At 47.9% G+C, this 20,722-nt stretch overlaps 3 protein-coding genes across 3 annotated transcripts; 1 reads left to right on the top strand and 2 right to left on the bottom strand.

Moving 5' to 3' along the window:
- Window positions 1–685: 685 nt before the first annotated feature.
- On the bottom strand, window positions 686–1,697 carry F5891DRAFT_1177716 (uncharacterized protein; the record flags this gene model as incomplete). Its single annotated transcript, XM_041365790.1, has 5 exons — window positions 686–912; window positions 970–1,164; window positions 1,227–1,292; window positions 1,347–1,540; window positions 1,591–1,697. Coding segments are annotated over 5 exons (789 nt in total), but the record flags the coding sequence as incomplete, so codon positions are not given.
- Window positions 1,698–2,626: 929 nt separating this feature from the next.
- On the top strand, window positions 2,627–5,587 carry F5891DRAFT_967475 (uncharacterized protein; the record flags this gene model as incomplete). The annotated part of the gene is made up of 8 exons (XM_041376268.1): window positions 2,627–3,176; window positions 3,227–3,469; window positions 3,554–3,620; window positions 3,673–3,875; window positions 3,931–4,650; window positions 4,704–4,880; window positions 4,932–5,204; window positions 5,253–5,587. The coding sequence occupies 8 exons, from the start codon at window positions 2,627–2,629 to the stop codon at window positions 5,585–5,587; spliced, it is 2,568 nt and encodes an 855-aa protein (XP_041216812.1).
- A 13,980-nt stretch (window positions 5,588–19,567) lies between these two features.
- F5891DRAFT_988454 (uncharacterized protein) lies at window positions 19,568–20,515 on the bottom strand (the record flags this gene model as incomplete). The annotated part of the gene is made up of 1 exon (XM_041378006.1): window positions 19,568–20,515. One exon carries the CDS (start codon window positions 20,513–20,515, stop codon window positions 19,568–19,570), a length of 948 nt encoding a protein of 315 aa, XP_041216813.1.
- Window positions 20,516–20,722: the final 207 nt, after the last annotated feature.

Here is a 20,722-nt window from a genome sequence, read left to right on the forward strand (position 1 = left end):
ATCTGGCGCAAATTCTTTGAGCTTGCTGGGTGCGAACTGTGGGGTGGCAGTGGACAGCCTGAAGACGGACGGCAGAGCCCGGACGAATTTGTCAAACTTGAAGGACAAGAACCGCAATGCTATGTTTCGCTTGCCGACCTGAAAGAACTGGCTGCGAAGCCTTTCAACGGTATGCACTGCTTTTTATATCTGAAACCCTTCCATTGACTAGTCCCAAAAAAATTAGGTCGTACTATCAAGAATCTTGTGCGGACCGCGCAAGCGTTGGCTATGTCGTCGTATGGCATCTCCCTGCATGGTGTATGCTCCAGTACTTATACTTGTGGTTTTAGGGACGAACCGCTTTCCCTTGAACACGTCAAGGTTGTAGTTGAAGCGCAAGAGAAATTCCTGACCGAGTTTGCTAACATGAAAGTATGACCGACCGTCGCATTATGACCGCGGATCTTTGGTTATTGTGTAACAAGTAGTTACGTTGTTTTGTAGAGTAATGAGTGACCTGTTACTGTTCCGGAATTGATCGGTTCCCAAACTCAAGAAGAACAAGGTACGTGCAAGGTGACGTTACTTAGTCATGCCTGACCCCCAGGACCTCCTCGCCTACACGTAACATGAAAAATCTAATAAGCCAGACCGAGGCACTATATAACATTCAATCTTTTGAGCACAGTAAGATGTGCACCCGCAACGCACTCGCTGCAAACATTCGTTGACAGTTTCCACACAACTCTAATAGCCCAATATGCTCGTAGGATGTAATCCCTCTGCCCTCTGCAAGTGAATGCAATACACCCTGCTCTGTCGAAGACGTTGGACTTGCAAGCTCGATGTGTGTATCATCAGCAACACTGGGGAATCTGAGTGGGGCGGATGGGCGGTGGATTTGATGCTGTAGTGATATATTACGTGCAGCTGTGGTAGTAGAATCAATGTCAAAGTGTTTTATTATTTGAATGTAACTTTATTTACCTGAGAACTGACGACGAGTACGAACAGCGCCGCCTCGCCGAGGCTGTATTAATGCTGAGCTTGTTGGGGTGCCGCAATAATCCTCGAAGTATGGAAAAAGTTCTGCGTGTCCATTGGGCGTTGCTGCAACTCGGTCGTGGTGCACTCGCACTACCAAACCATGCAGATCCATCAGCTGATGATGGTTATGATACACTAGTTGCAAGTAATAAGGGTGAGCAGAAAGACATCAGAGCATGCTGCGGGAAATGACATACCCCGTGTAAGAACATGTGTATATCTAGACTCGAGAAGAGCAGTTTCTCGAGCCTCACTAAGATTTACTTGAGAAATGTGTTAAAATACAGTATATACTAGGAGACGGAGGGAACACATACAGGAAAAGCCACAGTGGCTAGGATATTGATGGCAATATGCCATTGAATGGCCCCAATGATTAGTTTCAAAGCGCACTGGAGTGCGTTGCTCCGTCACAAGAGCACAAAAGCACTCCCAGATAACCTTGCGACGAAGAACCCAGTCCTTGAGTTGGCGAGCGACAATACGATCCCCAGTGACTCTGTTAATTGGGCTAACTACGAGTCAGCTAATGAGGAGCAAAACAATAAAATTGTGACGCACTATGCTATTGAAACCGTTTCACCAAGCTCACGGGAGAAAATACTAAGCTCTGTGTTGGCGCACTGGAGGGCTCGGGATACACGGAAAATTTCTGGATAGGTTGGCATGATGAAGGCTAAGCAGAATATAGGAGCAGATAGTGGATGAGTGGTATTCATTGCTCTTATATAGTACTACCCGGCTGACCTTTTGAAACAAAAAAACTGCAAGTCCCCCACCGGTGGCCACAGTACAGCCCATCTGAGAGTCTCAATTGAAGACCCTGGAAAGACGCCGTTAGTGGCTTGCACAAGAGTCAAGCGGCACACAATTCCACGAACCTGCCCAGATTCCCTGGTAGCTAAATCTGTTGCCTTGACGGAGGCTTGGGTGGTGTCACGGCGATGTTTGTCGAGTGCAACAGATGATGAGTGATGTAGCAGTGAGGGACAATATGTGCTTTGAAGCAGGGTAAGTTTCGGCAAGTGAGTGACCGTCATAACAGAGCATCAGGGATAGTGGGTGACTGTTGCACAGTGGTAGCCAATGCTGAAAACTTTGAGTTCGAGAACATGATAAAGTGAGTGACTGTCGTAACAGAGCATCAGGGACAGTGGGTGACTGTTGCACAGTGATGGTCAATGCTGGAAACTTTGAGTTCGAGAACACGACAAAGTAAGTGACCATCATAACAGAGCATCAGGGCTGGAAACTTTGAGTTCGAGAACACGATAAAGTGAGTGACTGTCATAACAAAGCATCAAGGCAGGAAACTTTGAGTTCGAGAACACGACAAAGTGAGTGACTGTCATAACAGAGCATCAGGGTTGGAAACTTTGAGTTCGAGAACACAACGGTCAAAAGACCAATGTCGTAGTGATGGTTGCTGAGCGCTTATGATGTAAGTGCCAAATGATATTGATTTCTGAACAAGGAAATTCTTCAGGAGTTGCGGACCCTGCGGTGCTCTCAAGTCTAAATATTAGCCAGCACAATTGAAGTCCAAACACCGTTGACCATATATTAAGAGGTGCGTAGAACTGGTGGATCTAATGATATGTCACACCTTACTGAACTTCAGCGCTCTGCTGTTCAGAATGCGCAAGCTCTCCTTGAAAGTGCTGGACTGTCGCCTCGTGACTTGGATTCAGTCTCACCATCACCATCACCGACACCTCTGAGTCCTGTTCATATTGCTTCAACACCACTTCATCTCTCTACTGTGACTGCCCCAGCTATCCAACATGCCTGCTCACATCCTACTATCAGCACATACTATATCCCACCTCCTGCACGACCTTTTACAGATGAAGATCGTGTACGGGAATTTCATCGTGTCACGCGCAGGACCTCCGCACATTCTCTCGTCGAACATCCAGTTGGTGCCATTGTTGAATATCCACAAACTGGACAATATGCGAATGAATCTGTTGCTCACATCTTCCACATTGATCCAACTACTTCCAAGTCTTCTCTCCGCCCTCAATCAAGTTTTCAGTACTCCTTGGGTGATGGGCATGGGGGAAAGACAATCAGTCGATGTCTTATGCTTCGTGATGCTGAAGGACATCCTGTTTCATGCACCAGCCTTAAAACATCTTGTACGAGTCTTTTTTCTTTGTTAGTTGATACCTCTCACACATCTATTCAGGTAGAGGCCTTAAGATTTGCTCAGCGCGTAAGCGCGACATGTCAACGCATCACTCTACTAATATTTTTGAGGTTTCATCTCATTGTCAGACTGTGTCTCGGACAGACTCGAACAGTCCTGCCAGCGCTGCTGACAGGGAAATCTTCGAACGAACACTGGCATTGTACATGGCCTTGTATGAACGTGGCTGCTCTGCCATTGATGGCATTGATGATCACCTTGCTGAGAGTGTGATAGACGACTTGGATGGTATCTCGGCTGATGAATATTTCAACAGTGTTACCTTTGATGGTGATTTGGATGGTGTGGATTGCTTGCCGTCAAGTCGTCAAGTCAAGAAGCCCAGGTGTAGCGGAAAACTTATCATGCAGCTTGATGCCTACAATCAGCCATTTGTCCGGTAAGTTTATTCATGGATTCCTTTTTGCAATAGTCTGACTGATATGCAACAGATGCAAATTGCGCTCCCACACTCGCCGTACCCACCTGTTCATACGAAATCTGCAGGAATGTGACACACGCTACCTGCAAGCTCTCCTCGACGATGACCACATCATTATTTCAGAATGCGAGCAATTAGCGAAGTCACAAGGATATGGTCCACTCCTACCATGCAGTTATGTTACAAGCCCATCCTCCCAAAGGCAAGTTTGTCGTGAGTTTTTGCTTCCCTTAGTGTTTACATCGTCGAATTCATCTCCATGCACTAGCACACCTCCACCGTCAAGCAGACGGCAAGCTCAAACAAGGTGTCCTGCGGAAGTGGACGCATAATTGCACCGCAAAATTCAACATCTATGTCCCCCATGATCTCGTAACTTGCCCACGCATAGTCGTCCTCTGCAGCAACCCGCACTCACATCCACCTCCTGCACCTGTCAAAACACCAACACCACTTGTTGACATATTTCATGAGCTTCTCTTGCTCATGAAATGGAAACTAGCAGATGCGACACCACGTCGGATTTATTTGGACACGGCATTCATCCAGGGCCTTCATGAAGTACTTGGCTGGGACTTCCCAGATGGCCGCGACGCAACACTGCAAGATCTTCACCCATCACTGGCCAATCTCGATCATGTGCGGCGTCTCATCAATATTCTGAGGTCTGTGAAGTATCCCAGTGGAACAGGATTCGAAGGCAGGTATCACTACCAGATTTCTGCTGCTTATACTGACATGGAATTACTAGGTGCACGTCTCCTTGCTGAGGAGCATGCAAAGCTACCTCTGGAACAACGCTACGTGCGCTGTGCAGAGACACACATCATCGAGCGGGGAGCAACACTCAAACTCGTCATCTGCATGACACCACGTATGTCACTGCACCTCATGCAAGCTACGCGCCTGTCCATCGACACATCGTTTAAGCGTGCACAAGGATGGCAAGAGTTTGAAATTGAGTCATGGAATGTTGAGCACCAACAATGTAAATCTCACCACACTGTTTATACTTTTGTGCATTCATGTCTTGTTTTCTAGCTGTCGTCAGCAGCAGAGCATTTACAACGTCACAAAGTGCTAAAGCTCACCTCATTCTCTTCGAACGAATTTTTGAGATCGCATCCACTGACACTGGGTTGCCTGTGTCATTCAACCATATCCACGGCTGCGGGTTCGAGACAGTGATTGCTGATAGCCACAAAGGTCAAGGGTTAGGTGCGTGTAGCAGCCATCCAGACAGTTTTTGTAAATAACTAAATGTTGTAGGTTTGGGAATGTACTGCATGCAATTGTCTCGCTCCCTCACAATGCCATGTCCATACGAGTCGCAACGTCGTCTCTGCGATCTGGGGCCGTACGACCATCTCCGTCGATTCTATCGGCTTTGTGTGGCACATTATAAGAGAAATGTCCACGGCCTTTACACCCACGTTTCAGACAAAGTATATACAGCAATGCTGAGCTTGGCAACGTCCGAGCCTCATCCAGACATTCAGAAGACATTGGATATCATTCGCAATGGCGGTCCAAAAGCTGCAGGTGATTTATCATCAATAAAACACTTCGTAAAAATTGACACATCATCAGCATGGTTGAAAGATAAGCTTGAAGGCACGAAATTTGCGTTTCCGGCAATATACCAACCAGCAAGCCTGATACCTCTCGCTTTTTGGAAAGCATCACCCGCAACAACCAACGGCAATGAGCAATCTCATCGTAATGCGTATCGTGAAGGCATTCACTTGACTCTATTAGCTGGCCTCATGAAAGGCATGAGATATGACCAGGGAGCAACAAACAGTATGGACGTTCACACCACATTTGGTGTATCGACTAGAGATCAAGGCGCAACTTATATTCAACGTGCAAAACAGTGCATTATGCGACAAAGTACGAACTTATATTGCAACTCTAAACACTAGCTCATTTTCATTAGCTCGAGTGCAACAGAAACGCCACTCCTCATATATAGTGAGTGCAACGCAGAGCACAGCTCCACACCCTGCTACAATGCGTGCCATCACGATACCTACTGTCATGACAGTACAACGTGCAGCACCTCTGCACCCTGATACAGCGATGCCAACAGTGCAACATGCGAGTGTCAAAGAGCCAGTGATTGAACTGCCGTTGTTCTCACTCCACAAATCACCATCTCCAGCGCAAATCAGCAAATTCAGTGCCCTGTCATTTGCATTAGTATCGGGTGCTCGCATCATAGACTATCAACCCACAAGAATTCAGTCCCCGCCACCACTCACGATCGCAGACAACTCAGAATGCTGCATCAGAGTCTCGTCATATAGTTCTCTGGCTGGGGCACTCGATTATCAACATGCAGCTGAAACATCATCGTACGACGTACCTGCCCCTGCGCTCTCCACAAGCAACACAACATTCCAAGCGCAGTCACCTAGTACTATACCTCAGCCATCTTTAACTGCAATTAGTGAAGATCACTCACTCGTATTGCACTTCGAGTCCATCATGCTGCCGCTTAGCACATATAGCACACTGGCAAGCGCGCTCGGAGTCTAGTATTTAGTTACACAGAAAATATGAGAAAAATCATTATAACTAACCATACAGTAGCAAGATAGCAATAAATATAATTATCAGGTTGAAGAGCGTCGTCAAGCATTGGAGAAGGACGAGCATGCCGTCAAGTGCTAGAGATGTTGTCAAGTGCTGGAGGACGAGCACAGTGAAAGTTACAAAGGAGTGCAATTTGGTGCGGTGAAGGCCATGAGATGATTGTGTTCGCACGATTGAGGATTGAAAGTAACACAGCCTGTGTAAATGCGAAAGAATCTAGGTAGACAGTAAGCGAAGAAAAGGTTGAAATACAAAGATGTGGTGGAAGGGGAGGTGACACTCCACTACTCAGTCTCGGGGCGGGGACGGGCCATACCGGACTTCATAGGGAGGACAGTTTAAACAAATCAAAAATGACACTCACCAACTGAACAGATATTGCAAAATGTGGATCTGTCAAGTGCGAGCACCACCAAATTACACCGTTCGCCACCCGGTACACCAAAGGCAGTTACTGAGTGAGTAAGGTAGCGCTACGAGCACGAGTCGGAAGGATGAAGGTAAAGAGGAACATTCAAAGCCAGGTGTTCGGGGTTAGAAACCCAGCTATTCGGAATTTCGGATGAGTATTTCTAAGCGAGGAGGTCCTGGGGGTCAGGCATGACTAAGTAACGTCACCTTGCACGTACCTTGTTCTTCTTGAGTTTGGGAACCGATCAATTCCGGAACAGTAACAGGTCAACTATGACTCACCTCAAGCAAGCTATAAGATAACCGACGGATGTAGCCGCGATATTAATGTCATGCGGGTAGGGAGGGTTGTGTAAGGGTCTGTGCATCTCAGCCTCGTCCTATATCTGCATATCTCTCACACTCGAGATCAAAGATAGGCTGTTGTCGAACGAGTTTGAGGGCGTTGAACTGACTCGAAACATGATATTCAGGGGAGTGAGCAGATGCAGTGTTGAGAGCCTATGCGTCAACAGATGGTGTCAGCAAAAGGGTGGAACAAGCATTACTGAACAAATTAAAATGTCGTGTTAGGGACGAAGATGGGCTCCTCGCCAAGGATCATGAGTAATGTTCGTACCTTGGAGCAACTTCTGGGAATTGGTCGAAGGGTGACAAATAGCCTGGAAGCTGGTCACTCCGGCGTTCGCGTTTGCCAAAACCCTTCTCGCGGAAATGTGTACACCTCGGATTCCCTGTGCCGTGGCCCCAGGCCCATCGTGATCAGTTGACCAATATTACTGAAATCCTGGCCACATCATCAAGACAACGACTTTCACAAGTACTGAAAGCCAGACAGTGATTGCATGGCAGTATGAGAACGAGTAATGGCATGAGACTGAAGCTACGTAAAATTGATAAACGGTTACGACGGGATCAAGATGGAATATCATAATATATATTTCAATAATTATGGTCCTACATAATCGAGGCGCTGCCAGCCCATTGCACTAATGATCCGGACCATCCAGATATTAAGTATCATTATATATCCGTCACACTATATAATCCCATCATGTTCCGGACCGTGGCATTACCCCAACCTTCTCTAACTCCACATCATGTCAGACGCACCGGAAGTCAAGGCCACCTCGAACGGCATTTCTCCTCCAAGCTTCCACTTGCCAGTCAGTCGTTGTCGTGGTACTCACAGGTTCTTTCTGACGAGGCACTAGTTACCTGATAGACCAGAGATCATCACCGCCAACATTCAGAAACTCACGGAGCTAACGCCGAATCCGTACGTGCCATGTGTACTTCAACCGCAAACGGGTCACATATAACATACTGTATGCATGCAGACGCCACAGGTTCATCTTCAAGGCACTGGTCAAGCACCTGCACCAGTTCGTCAATGAGACCAGGCATGTTTTCTTCTTGCTATATCTCCAGCGCTCGACTGACGCCACGACTGTCCCCAGTCTAACCACAGATGAATGGATGGCAGCAATTGATTTCTTGACGCGCACTGGACAAAAGTGCACACCATTGCGTCAAGAGACCATTCTACTATCAGATGTCCTGGGTGTTTCTGCTCTCGTCGACGCACTAAACAATCCCGTTGAAGGAGGGGCAACCGAGAACAGTGTCCTGGGTCCATTCTACACTGAAGATGCTGCGGATGGTGAGTTGCAAGCAATTCCAGTGCACATCTATTTATAAATCGACTCGCAGTGGACTTTGGTGAATCGATTGCGTCTGAAGGAAAAGGAGATTACATGTACGTCGAAGGTCGGATTTTGACGACCGACGGGCAGCCAATCCCCAACGCCGTCATTGAAACTTGGGAGACCGATGACCATGGTTAGCTCCTTCCAAATCTTATCTCACGGTTCATACTCATTATCTCCGTCAGGATTTTATGACACTCAATACGCAGACCGCTCACATCCCGACTGCAGAGGTCGCCTACGCTCCGACGACGATGGTAAATTTGGCTATCGTGCTGTTGTGCCAGTAGCGTACCCAATTCCTGGAGACGTAAGTCGATGTTTCATGGCTATGTGATCTTACACTGAAAATGTCGTCCAACAGGGTCCTGTTGGTGAACTTCTTCTCCTTCTTGGCCGGCACAACATGCGACCAAATCATTTACACATGATGGTCGAAGCCCCTGGTTTCCACAAATTGGTCACAGCATTTTATCCAGAAGGCTGCGACTATCTAAGAAGCGATTGCGTCTTCGGTGTCAAGAAATCCTTGGTAGTGGTATGTCTAGGTTCCTGAGTTTCTTTGAGGCCACTTGGTTTGACACTTGTCTTTACAGAACTTAAAGGACGTTGTAGACGATGAGGAAACTCGTAAGCGCGGATTTCCCCAGGGAGGCTCATTCAAGCTATTACAATACGACATTGTATTACTCACGGAAGACCAGTCTGCCACGATACGTGCTGGCGTTGAGGAACGTTACACGATTACGCAGGATCATAAAAGTAATAAATCATAATGGACTTGATACGGATGTATTGCAGATAATCCTGTTTTACTTAGTCATGTCTTTATTGTAATACCGTACCGAACAAAACTGGACATTTTTCAGAACGCGCCAACACTGTGACGTGGAATGCAGAGCGGACGTTCACTAGCACTAGTGTGTACTAGTGACTTGTTACGATTCCGAAATAGATGGGTTCTTCTGTCTTTCAAAAACCTATCTCCCACAAAGCCCACAATTGGAGTCGCCGCAGTTAACGACACTAGTACAGTCTTGGTGCAGCGCTCCATCCACCAATTTTTGGCTCCTCACGCACCATCTCTCGTGTCCACCATCCTTTTCCATACAGAACTTGGGTGTGTAGTGTAGCATCTCTTTGACAATGTTTTATATATGATGAAATTTTCATCATGAACCAACTTTCTCGCATCTTTTGATTTGCTGGTGAAATGAGGATGTAACATCACTAACGACAGGAACATGTATGTAGTGCGGAGCTGCAAGCCAGGAGCAGAAGGAAAAATCAAGGATGCAATGGAAATCACTAAAGAAAGAAAGTGAAGACCGCGCCAATAGTGATGACTGACAAGGAGGAGAGGATGCAATGAGGAAAGGGATGATGACTGTGAGCGCGACAGGGATCTGGCGCCAGATCTTGTGCGGACTCGCCGCCCAGTCTTGATGCGCTTTTGCCCACAAAAAAAATCGAGTGACGGCGACAGCATAACTAGGCTGCAGGTACCAGTAAGAAACGGCAGCGAGATTGGTGTCGAGAGTTACAGACAGGACTCAAAGAGATGGCCGCATTCACGGGCACTAGATTTAAAAAATTGGTATAGGATGCTGCGCAGTGCGCAAGGACCGCGAGCTCGACGATTAGGACGGTCTAAAGAAAGCTTCGGCCACCAGTTTGCGGGGTCCTAGTCAGAGACCCGAATCAGAGCCGATCTATGTATTTCGGAATCATAAATCGCTCCGTTCACTCAGCACTGAGACATATTCAGAACACTAAAAGCATGTAACTAGCCCGATATATAATAGCATACATTCATTATGTACAGATACTTGACACAAAACCGTCACGCCATCTCGACATCCTCTGCAGTAGTTGCTGCTTTCTTGCCTGTAACACCTTTGTCATCAGCCATAAAAGTGTCGAGTTCAGCATCAAGCTGCTCTGCCGTGGGGGTTCTAGATCGCACAGGCTTTGGAGCCTTTGCCCTCGATGACGAAGCAACTTTCGCGGATCGTGGTTGGCGCGTGCGAGTTGAACCGGTACTGAGAACACAAAGATACAGTTAGAAGCAGTGCCAAAGGTGTTCCACTCCTTACCCTGCTTGCTGTTTCACTCCAGCACCGCCACTTAAGCGCTCTGCCAATGAAAGTCGTTCAATCCTACTCAAGAGCGAGGATGTTCGTAATGGCGCGGTGTCAAATGTGATTTCCATAGATTGTCCTACATAATGAAGAAAACGATTAAATGAGGACACATCCAGGCCACACTGCACACTCAAACCATCGAATATCAACACATACCTTTGGCAAGTTTACCATCGAACTGTCTCTTGGCACGTGTTGCTTGCAAGGGTGTCTCGAACGATACAACTGCCACACCAGATGAACGTCCACTGCGGTCGTACTTTAAAAATGAAAAGCGGATTTCAGGTTCAGTTTGGTTGTCATCTTCAGTTATATGAGCCAGAAGCGAAAGCGATCCGAATCATCCACAAGCATTGTCCGGTCCATGCGAGCGAAATAAAATCCGAGTAGGAGGTGATGGGATGTTTTCGAATTCGGAATCATCGTACCCTGATCAAAGGCTCGCGAACGAGCGTGCCTATTTGTCCGAAAATGGACTGGAATGGGAAATAAGGCGCTTTCTAGTCATGGGCGGCATAAAATACTTACCACCAAGTCTTTAGGCGTGATCTCGTAGTGTAGGTTGGATACGATGAGCTTTGTAGTTGAACCAGTGTTGGCTGGTGTATTTGCCTTTGCTGATTGAAGCGGAGCTCTGTCATGGACCCAATGGCCATCAGACCCTTGAGAACGCTGAGGGCATCGATGAATCAGACAAGACACCTGCTACGAAATAAAAACTTACAGTATACGGCTTTTTCTGCCTTTCAGACCTAATGGGAGCCATATAAGATACTTGAACGTCAAGTAATTAGTTCAATAGATGGAAGCAGAGTAGCACGTTGTTCAAGTCGAAGAAATATCATATTCCACAAGGTAATAAGCGGCGTTTGAATTCGGCAGTTTCCGGACGCAGCCCCTGAGTTCAATCGTATAAGGTACAAGGCTGTACGAGGTAGTAGGCAGTGTTAGTGAGCGCCAATGAGCATGTAGATTGAAATGAAGACTTTCATTACAATTGATAATCTGATATTCTCACAGATCGTCAGCCAAGAAAATCATGAGCAGGGTTTCACCGGCACATATGCAAGAGCGTGTCACAACGCGATTGAATTCGACAATCATCATACGAACCGATTCCATTCAAAGTACATACATATAGACATAATTTGCTACCCACAAACAACTACTGACAAGATTAGCACCAAGAAACCACGCTGTATCGAACGAATACGACAGCTCCAATTTACAACATAAATAGCCACCCATCGCCTATATCTACTAGGTGTAGTGAGAAGTTATGCCAGGGCACAGAGTAAGAGTGATATCGGTGTTCCCACAAGTATACACGACAAAGTCAGCAGGAACATAGCCATCTGAACGATAATTATCAGCCCACTGTACCGATGGCAGTAAGATGAAAACACATACTCGCGCCGTCATTGTCAGGGAATGCATAGGCATTATAACAAGTGTCATAGTAGAAAGGACTGTTGGGGCCAGGGCCCTCGTTGTTAACGCAGCCTCCTCCGCCGGCGGGAAGAGCACCACCGCTGCACGCGCTCGCAGAGGAGCAGCACGGGGAGTAGCACGTGTCGGATCCAGGTCCGGGAACGGGCTAAAACATTATGAATATGGATAATGTCAACACAGATGGATCACTCACACAGCCAGATGAGATCGTGCAAGCGAAGGCATCGCAACTCGCATCAGCGGAGGAAATCTCCATTCCAACGTTATACCCATAGATGAACGAGAGATCGTATGTCACGCTTCCGGGGATTGCGTACTACGTTTAAGTCAGTAATTATCTCAATACCAGCGACGGGAACTTACAAAGTTAAATTCGGCTCTGCTGAAGGGAGTGTTACCATCCCAGGTAGGCCCACCAGTGGTACACGTAGTACCGTCGCTGTTGCATCCAGTACCTAGTGGCGCGGTCAGCGAAAAGCTGGCGAGATGAGTTACACACTTACCGACGTTGATAGCGCCATCCCAGTTGGAGCTAATGCCTAGGTTTGCACTCTGGCCTTGAGCAATGTTGACGTTGGTGTCGATAGAACCATAGCTAGTGCTCGTGTACAAGAAAACAGATTCAGAGCATTTGTTTAGAACGGTGAGAGACTGGGCTCGAGCCACGGTCACGATAGTGGCCAAAACTAAAGCGGAGAGAATGGCCATCGAGCAAGGATTAGACGACTTAGAAATGGGAGACAATGATATCGTTTAGACACTTTATGGGCCCCTTTATATCAGAACTCTTTGGCCGTGAGCGCGTCAGCATTTTGTTGGAAGTGGATACCAAAAATGGAGCCACAGGATTTCATCGCAAATAGTGCGAATTGGCAAGTAGTAGTATGCTGCGGGATGCCCATGGTCATTGATCTTTGGCCAGAAACCCTGATCCGGGAGACGGTAATAATTGACGGAGGATACGATGACAGCTCAACATTGCACGAAGGGTGCTAAAAGACAAAATAAGTACTGCATTCAACTTGAAACACACTAATAACGACAAAATAATACTTCTGTTAACAATAGGTATTGTGCGAGGCCCCAACAGACAATGACTAAAGTTTTTTTCTAAAAAGAAACTTCTGTCAGTGTATGACTGCCACTGCAATTTCTCATAGGTCACGAAACTATTTCTGATTCGGTTGTTTGGAGACTCACTTGTGATCGATACACGGTTGAAAGGTTGTAGCGCGCTGTGGGCAAGCTTGAGTTGGCCATTAGCGAAATTTAATCCAACAAGCAAATAACTATAATGAATATAAGCTGATGAAGGGTAGGTTGACGGTCTTGCAATCTACTTACTTGACTTGTGCAGTGTGTAGCTTGTTCAAACTTTGACGTTGTATATCGGGGTTTGAAGTATAAACACCAGCCTCCATAATCTTGTTTCCAACTCCGCGGCACATATGCATACTCCGAGTTGCCAAGGACCAATCAGTTGGACCTTGTCTACAGATGAGCGCTCCTTGTGTACGGTTAAGGATGCTAGGCTGTTCAACGCTACATCAGGCTTCACGACCCGAGGCGCAAGGTCGGGGATGCTAAGCTGTTCCGAAAAATGCTACATCAGGCCTCATGATGACCCAAAGCGCGAGGAAGACCCTTTCGTCCTAGTTTTCTGTTGTTGTGACATCCAGTGTAAGAGCCGTGACTATTTTTACCAAGTGGCTTTTCGGATTTAAGTATAACTTATGGTATGACATATAGAATCGGTACCGGCATCTTCATATACTAGCGCTGGCCACTGCATTATCCCTGGTTCCACGCCACTTCACACCCATTGTGACAGGTTGCGACGCGATGAAAAAGATTGATATTTTTATTGCCGTGTTCCTATAGAATGCAAGTCCATTGCTGGACTAGGTTTATGGATTGATTCTGAATCTTCTCTCCAACGATTCTTTACCTGCATATCATATGCATCAGCATTTTCGTACGTCGTGCCCTATTATTGAACTTTAACACGAGCATCTACAGCATTCATCATTCTGTAGCCCACATCCTATATTTCGCTCGCCCGGTCTCTCACACTAGTACTCACTTTCGGAAAATAAAGGGCTCACTGCCGAGTTCACTACCATAATCATTGAGCAATACATGGTCCCCGACTGGCGCGCCGACTCGTTGTGCCTTTAAAAGTATTTGGACTTATCAAACTTGGTCCGGTTTTCTGAGCCAAACACCACCCGCTCTTCCAGGCACGGGGAAGTGAGTCTCTGTCGCAAAACATAGCCTTGTACTGCCTACATATCGTAGCCGATGAAACGGAATATTAGGTCATGCTGATACAGTGAGTATTGTTTGGTCTCAGAGAAAAATTACCACCGCCCTCCCATAGAATGTTTCTGTGCAGAGATCGTGAAAATAGACCGTTCGGATCATCCCCAGAGATGGTTGCATTTTCTGAGTGAATTGTTCTTCAGATTCTGATATGTCAATGGTGTAGTCAACGGATTCACAGCCCTGTTTTCTGTGCCGCAGGGAGCGCCACATCTACGAGCCCAGGATGCTACGCAAATGACTGAGGCGGGTATTGTGGATGGATATCTCAATCAAGTTAATACTAATGACGATCAGATACTCATAACCATATTACCGCGGTGCTGCCTTAAACACCATCAGGCATACTGACCTTGGCTTCCATCTTACAAGCCTCCGTTACAGGCTTTCTGGCCAACGCCGCCCATTCAGTCCCGTTCACATGGAATTTCGCTGGATTTAGTCCGCTCCGCCGCGTGGCACGAAGGTGTACGAGAAACCAGACAGGATCAGCATTTAATGCAGCTATAAGAGACGAATACGTGTCCGAAAGGACTGCGCTAGGCTGATGGACAAAGGACTGGAACATAGTACTAGTGCGTGTATGACGCCACCTTAGAACGAGCGCATGAAAATAAGATGTTGTTGTGTCCCAAGCACACCAGAACATCGGACGGACCACTCTTGACAGAGACAACATGGAGGGAAAGGTGGATTTGGCAGCTCAAGGCATGCATGAATTGCAGGGGTCCGCTACAAAAAAGATTGCAGTGATACATTGGGTGGTATGAAGGATCATAAAAAACTGGGTATGAGGGCGTTTCGTGTGCAACATCATGGGGTGGACATCAAGATTAAGCACAGGTGCGTACTATGTGCAAGAATTCTTTTGCGCAAAGTCGACGACATGATTACGAGAGATCTGAAGGAACAAGGGCGGCCAATGAGCAAAAAAGCGACAACTACAGGAAACGACTTATAACAGATAGACAGCAAGGAACACAGAGGGGGAGAGCGAAAAGGGATGGCTTACGTTACATGAATGCAATGAGAATTCTAACCCTGAAAAAACCAAAGGCGTAATGATCGACCAATAATGGCCACCAGTAAACTGGTGAGACTCAGATATTCCTAAGATAGGCCTCGTTCATACTCTGGTTCATCACGTGACCTAAGAGGTCAAAAACACATCTATGTTCTGGATCCTAAAGGTTGGTTCAGTCCGGACCAATTCAATATAAATATTTTGAATTGTCAGACAAGGGAACAAGCATCAACAAACTACGATACGACTACGAAGAAACGCTAACAAGGATTTTGGGGAAGAAACCATTTTGGTTTGTTCGACTGAAACACAACTTCAGGTTCTGAAAGAAAGGAAAGCATGAGCAGAGATCCCCAAAGTCTAGGAGCGACACGACGCAGCTAGCGCATGCTTGTCCCCAAAGGATAGTCGAAGAGCAGAGACTCACAAGTTTAACGCATGGGCAGCAACGCGTATCGCGTGAAAGATTGTAAAACAGAACTATCGTGGAGGTAAGGAGCCATGACAACGGTGTGTTGACGAAGATATCCGAGGAAAGCATCCCCGCTCCAACGTCCCATGGCTTTCACAGTCTCAAAGGGAACTCCCCGCAGCAAGTACTCCAGAGTACCCCCGATACGAATTCCGTGACCTTTCAGCCCTTCTAATCCCAACGTGGACAAAGCGCTGTCAAGTCGACGCAGAAATTCCGAACGTGTTAGTGGACGCAATCCATTCTGATGCCGCCAGCTAAAGAGCGCGCTCTGTGCGGATGGCGCATTGATGCGTAGATGTGCCTCCAGTTCCTGCTGGGGATCAACCTCCCCAGTTTGGGGGGCGAAATATAAGTCTTCTCCCGAAGGCGACATCTTCGAATGAGGTAGTCGAATTACCGTGACCTTCAAACCGTGGCGGTCTTCGGCAAAACGCACGTCTGAAACTGTGGTGTGCAGCGATGGATCAAAGGTGCTCAAGGATCTTACGGTTAATTTGCCTAGACGAGCAAGCGTGAAGAAGGATGTTACTAAGCATGCATATACAGCGACGTTGAGAGGAACTGTGAGATCCAGCGCCGAGCGCAGTCTGAGGATGATCGTGAGAGTAAAAGGGTGGCGTTTGGGACGTTTGGAGTGCGGAGGAGCTAAACGTGAGGCACCTTCTAGAGCGGATGTTATCTCTTCAGAACCCCCCAACCAAGCAAGTCCGTGTAGAACATGCCATGCTCTTACCCCATACAAATAATTCTCTAGCATTTTCCCAGAATACATCCCGGCACACGTTGCGATGAAACTTAACAGCAATAGCGAAGACGCTGGTCCCCGTTGATCCTCAGGAACTCCTCTAGCATCGCAGAATACGTGATATACTAACAGTCCAGATCCATAGGCTTCTCTTGTGCCTGAGGCGAGTGAATGACCGACGATGGTGAGAATGCGATTGAGATCGTCGTCGGACAGAGGTAATGCTTCTCCCGTGTGGTCACGGGCCACGCGGCTCTGAGACAGACACCAGAGACGCAAACAGTCTCGCGCCAGACAGTGCGGACGCAGCAATGATGGCAGAGGAGTGAGAAGCGGGGTATAGGGACGCGGCTGCATGCCAGGCTGATCAAGCAATGGTAAGGTTTGAGCCATGACAAATCTGGAGCAACTAATCCCGCCAGGCGTCTCGGAACTTCCACAACTCTGCTCCATAGTCCCAGCTTGTAGGCCTGTCAACCAACGGGTGAGAAGATGAGTCCCATTGATGACGGGCGTTACTGGAGTGGGTTCGTGGTTCAATGAGGTTGGGCAAGCTGTCTTGGATGAAACAGGAGAGTTCATGAGGAATTTCAATGGGGGGAAGGAGGAGGTTAGCCGAGGGAAACTTTCCTCTAGAGGGAGCATCTGCTGGATTGTCGCAACTGGGTATGTAAGAGAGGTGGAATGAAGTGCCCGGGCTGAGCGGCTCGAGTGAATTGAGGATTCGTCGAAAGACGACGTTTGTAGCCCAGTTCCGGCTTCGACCATTCTTCCAACCCTCAACAACTCCGAGGTTGTCGCAGTGCACCCTAAAATGCTGACCTGTGGGGTCAATACTGAGCCTGATAATGCAACGTACGAGCAACTCAAATCCAACTGCTTCTGCCCACCCAATGTCTTTCGCTCCGTTGAGAGTACGCCATCCTGGTAACAACGTCCACGCCCTCCAATGCCCATGGATAATAACTGCGACTCCGACGCCAGAGCTGGCATCAGAGTAGGCGTGGGCGTCGATGATGCGAAATGGTTGAGGGATGGGTCGGTGGAGTGTTGCATTGGAGAGTTGCTTAGTCCACCAGGAGAGATCGTCGACGAGATGCCGCACGGAGTGATGTGGCACGAAAGGACTTGCACTGGAGATGCTGAGCATGCACTCCATGGAGGTAAGGTAGGCTCGACCATGTGGTACCACGAGACAGGTGTGAAGCAATTTGCCGTAGAGACGTTGTACTTCCAACAGCACATGAGTCGGTTGTTCCAGCCAAGTTGCAATAGCCATAAGATACTTCGACCTTTTGGCGTCGGCCAATGCAATGGTAAGGCGAAGAAGGTTCCAGAGAAGGCCGATGAAGATGGTAACGTGCGCGAAGGGCGTGTCTTTCGCAGGTTCCCAGGGAATTCCCATGTCCACCGAGTTCCTGTCAATGTCACTGAAGTCACAAGTGAAACGGGCGTCATCTTGAGAACGAGGTAAAATATGTGAGAAATTCGATATTGGAAATCGGCAATCCTCCCCAAACACTTCCAAGGTACCATCTTCAAAAGAGGAACCTTCGAACCAGAGTCTACTACCCGTCTGATGAAAAGTACTAGGAGACAAAGTAGTATGTAAACTTTGACGATACAAATTGTAACTAGCAAGATGTTGCCGCTCAATACGAAAAAAGAGATGATCATCCACCCATTTTGTGAGTGGACCCAATCCGGCAGCACGCAGAAGATCAGCTCCAGCGTCAGCCACATATCCATACGCTCCAGCCGAGGGACCCATGCCGAACGATGTGCAGGTGTCCACGCAGTATTCATCCTCGTCGATGCGAATGACCGTGGCAGGCCATTGAGAAGGTAACAAGGGAATAGTCCGATACGCTTCTGCCACGTCTCTCGTCGCCGCTTGAGAACCAGGTGGCAGATGACGAATAATGGAACAAACCGTGTCAAACGTGCCCCAAGTGCACGGGAAGTCGTCAGAGTCCACGCAGGAATTGATGGAAGGGGAAGGGTTGGACGGAGAGCATAGATAAGGAAATGAGAAGTTTTGGATAACGCGAAACTTGCTGGGTTTCCCACTTTTTGGTATGATAGAAACGGGGGATGTTTGAAAGGCGCCCAGGAGGTCAAGGAGTTGAGAACGATGGAAAGGTCCAATGTAACGACCGGTCTCCAATTCTCGTTCAATGATGCGATCGAAAGCTCCATGATGCTGGGAGAGTGAAGGGTGATTCGGAGGAGTCTGCGAGACAATGAGATGAGGCAAGTGCAGGTCAAAACCAAGACAAAAACCAGCAGGAATTTTATCATAGCGAGAAAGGAGTTCATGTTTTTGGAGCAGGTGCTCCCAAACGTCCGCATTATACGGGCACACCGGTTGTAGTCGCCTGAGCACGAGTGCAATACTGGGCTCCATGGGATGGTGAGAGGCATCCGGAGCAGAGATGCCGTTCGTCGTGATAACGCGTTGAACACCCTCTTCCTCGCTGCCAATCGACACAGAGAGGCTTTTCGGAGCTGCGTAGCAGTAACTGACGTTGGACCCGCTTGCTGACGGTGAGGGAGGAGTTGTCCCACAAATGATCGGCTGAGCACTCGACGAAGGAGTGATTGTGTCGTCCGAGACATACGGCGCACACGGGTGAAGGACATTGTCCGTGTGCGCCGTTGGAAAAACCCGAGGGAACGCGGGCGGCCTTATCAGAACGAGAAGGCTTGTTACGAGAGGGGGTGGAAGATGAACGATGTTCATCCCCAGGCCCATTGGGCCTCTCGTAAGGTGTTCCCGCAAAACTGTGGTTACTCTTCCGAGATCGACTCGACAAAGAGTCATCGTTGGAGGGAACGAAGGGAAGACCATGCATCCGCTGTGGGTTCAGCCGAGATGTAGTCCGGCCCACCACCACGGATGTCACCAGGATCAGACGCGTGATACCAATCGCAAACGCAAAGAATTTGCCGCATAACGCCAACAGTACGAAGTACAACGCAAAACGCCCCAGGGAGATGTGAGAAAGTTAATATTTGAACGAAATTAAACGAAGAACATTAGTACAACGATAATTTGAGAAAGGAAGCTACGGACCTTCAAATCAAACTCCTGATTTACCCGTACTCGTTCGGCATGATAGAGCTGATCGTAGACACTTGATAACTCAGAATTGTCGAGAATGGAGATGTTCCAGGCCCCTGCCGGCTGAGGAATGGCCTGGTGCCACGCACGACGCTGTTCTTCTTGATAAGTGAGTAGAGCGCGTGTCTCCAGCGCATCCTCCGAAGTCCAGTACTTATGTAACATGAGGGCACCAAAGAAGTTGGCTAGCATCACGACACGGGAGTCAGGCCAACCCCGTTGTTCGAGAGAGGCGATAAAGCGCGGAATGGCTCTAGAGAAGTCGAGTGGAGTGAGAAGGTGGTCTGGAATCACACCCGCGGCAGGGCGAGCGGCGCTCGCAGATATCCATGTAGCGGAACCATCCACACCCGCAGTGGCAACCATGCTGTCGTCGTCCGAAGTACGATAATTTACCCTTGCATCAGCGAGTCCTTTGTTAGTCCAGTAGTATAGTTCTACGAATTGAGCCTTGTCAATTTTTCGTAAGGCGAAATCCGCGACAAGGACTTCATCAGTGGCCCACTTGGGGCGCGGGCGATCTGGAATGATGATTTGGTGTATGCGGTTCTTCTTCCTATCTTCTTCGGCGATAATGCTGTCCTGTAGCTTTTTGGCTGCCAGATCTTGAGCGGCGGCTTCATCTACTAAACATTGTTGTTTCTGCGCTTCCAATGCGTCGGACTCCAGCTGAAGTTGCCATTGGACTTTCAAGGCTGAGTTCGTCGCATGCCAGAAGGTACGCAATGTGGCAGCTGCTTGAGTGTCGTCCAAGTCGTTACTAAGTAGCGGGGCACGGCAAGGTTCAAAAACCTCGGAGGAATAATCCGGGCATTGTTCGAGATTGGGATCTGCAACGAGTCTGGGCATCTGTTGCAGAAAAGGTGATTTTGATTCTAAATATCGATGATTAGAGACTAGGGACTAGTGATAAACAATCAATATACGCGTGCTTGCGCCGAGTTGGTGGTAGCGAGAAGAAAAGGATGCTTTTCTAACCTTAATCGGACCCTACATAGACTTTGTTTTTGGCACGTGCTCGTGCCTCACACCTACCTAAAACCAGATCTTTGCCTC

Source organism: Suillus fuscotomentosus (genome assembly GCF_016647785.1).
Source record: "Suillus fuscotomentosus strain FC203 chromosome Unknown F5891scaffold_222, whole genome shotgun sequence".
NCBI classification, from domain to species: Eukaryota; Fungi; Basidiomycota; class Agaricomycetes; order Boletales; family Suillaceae; genus Suillus; species Suillus fuscotomentosus.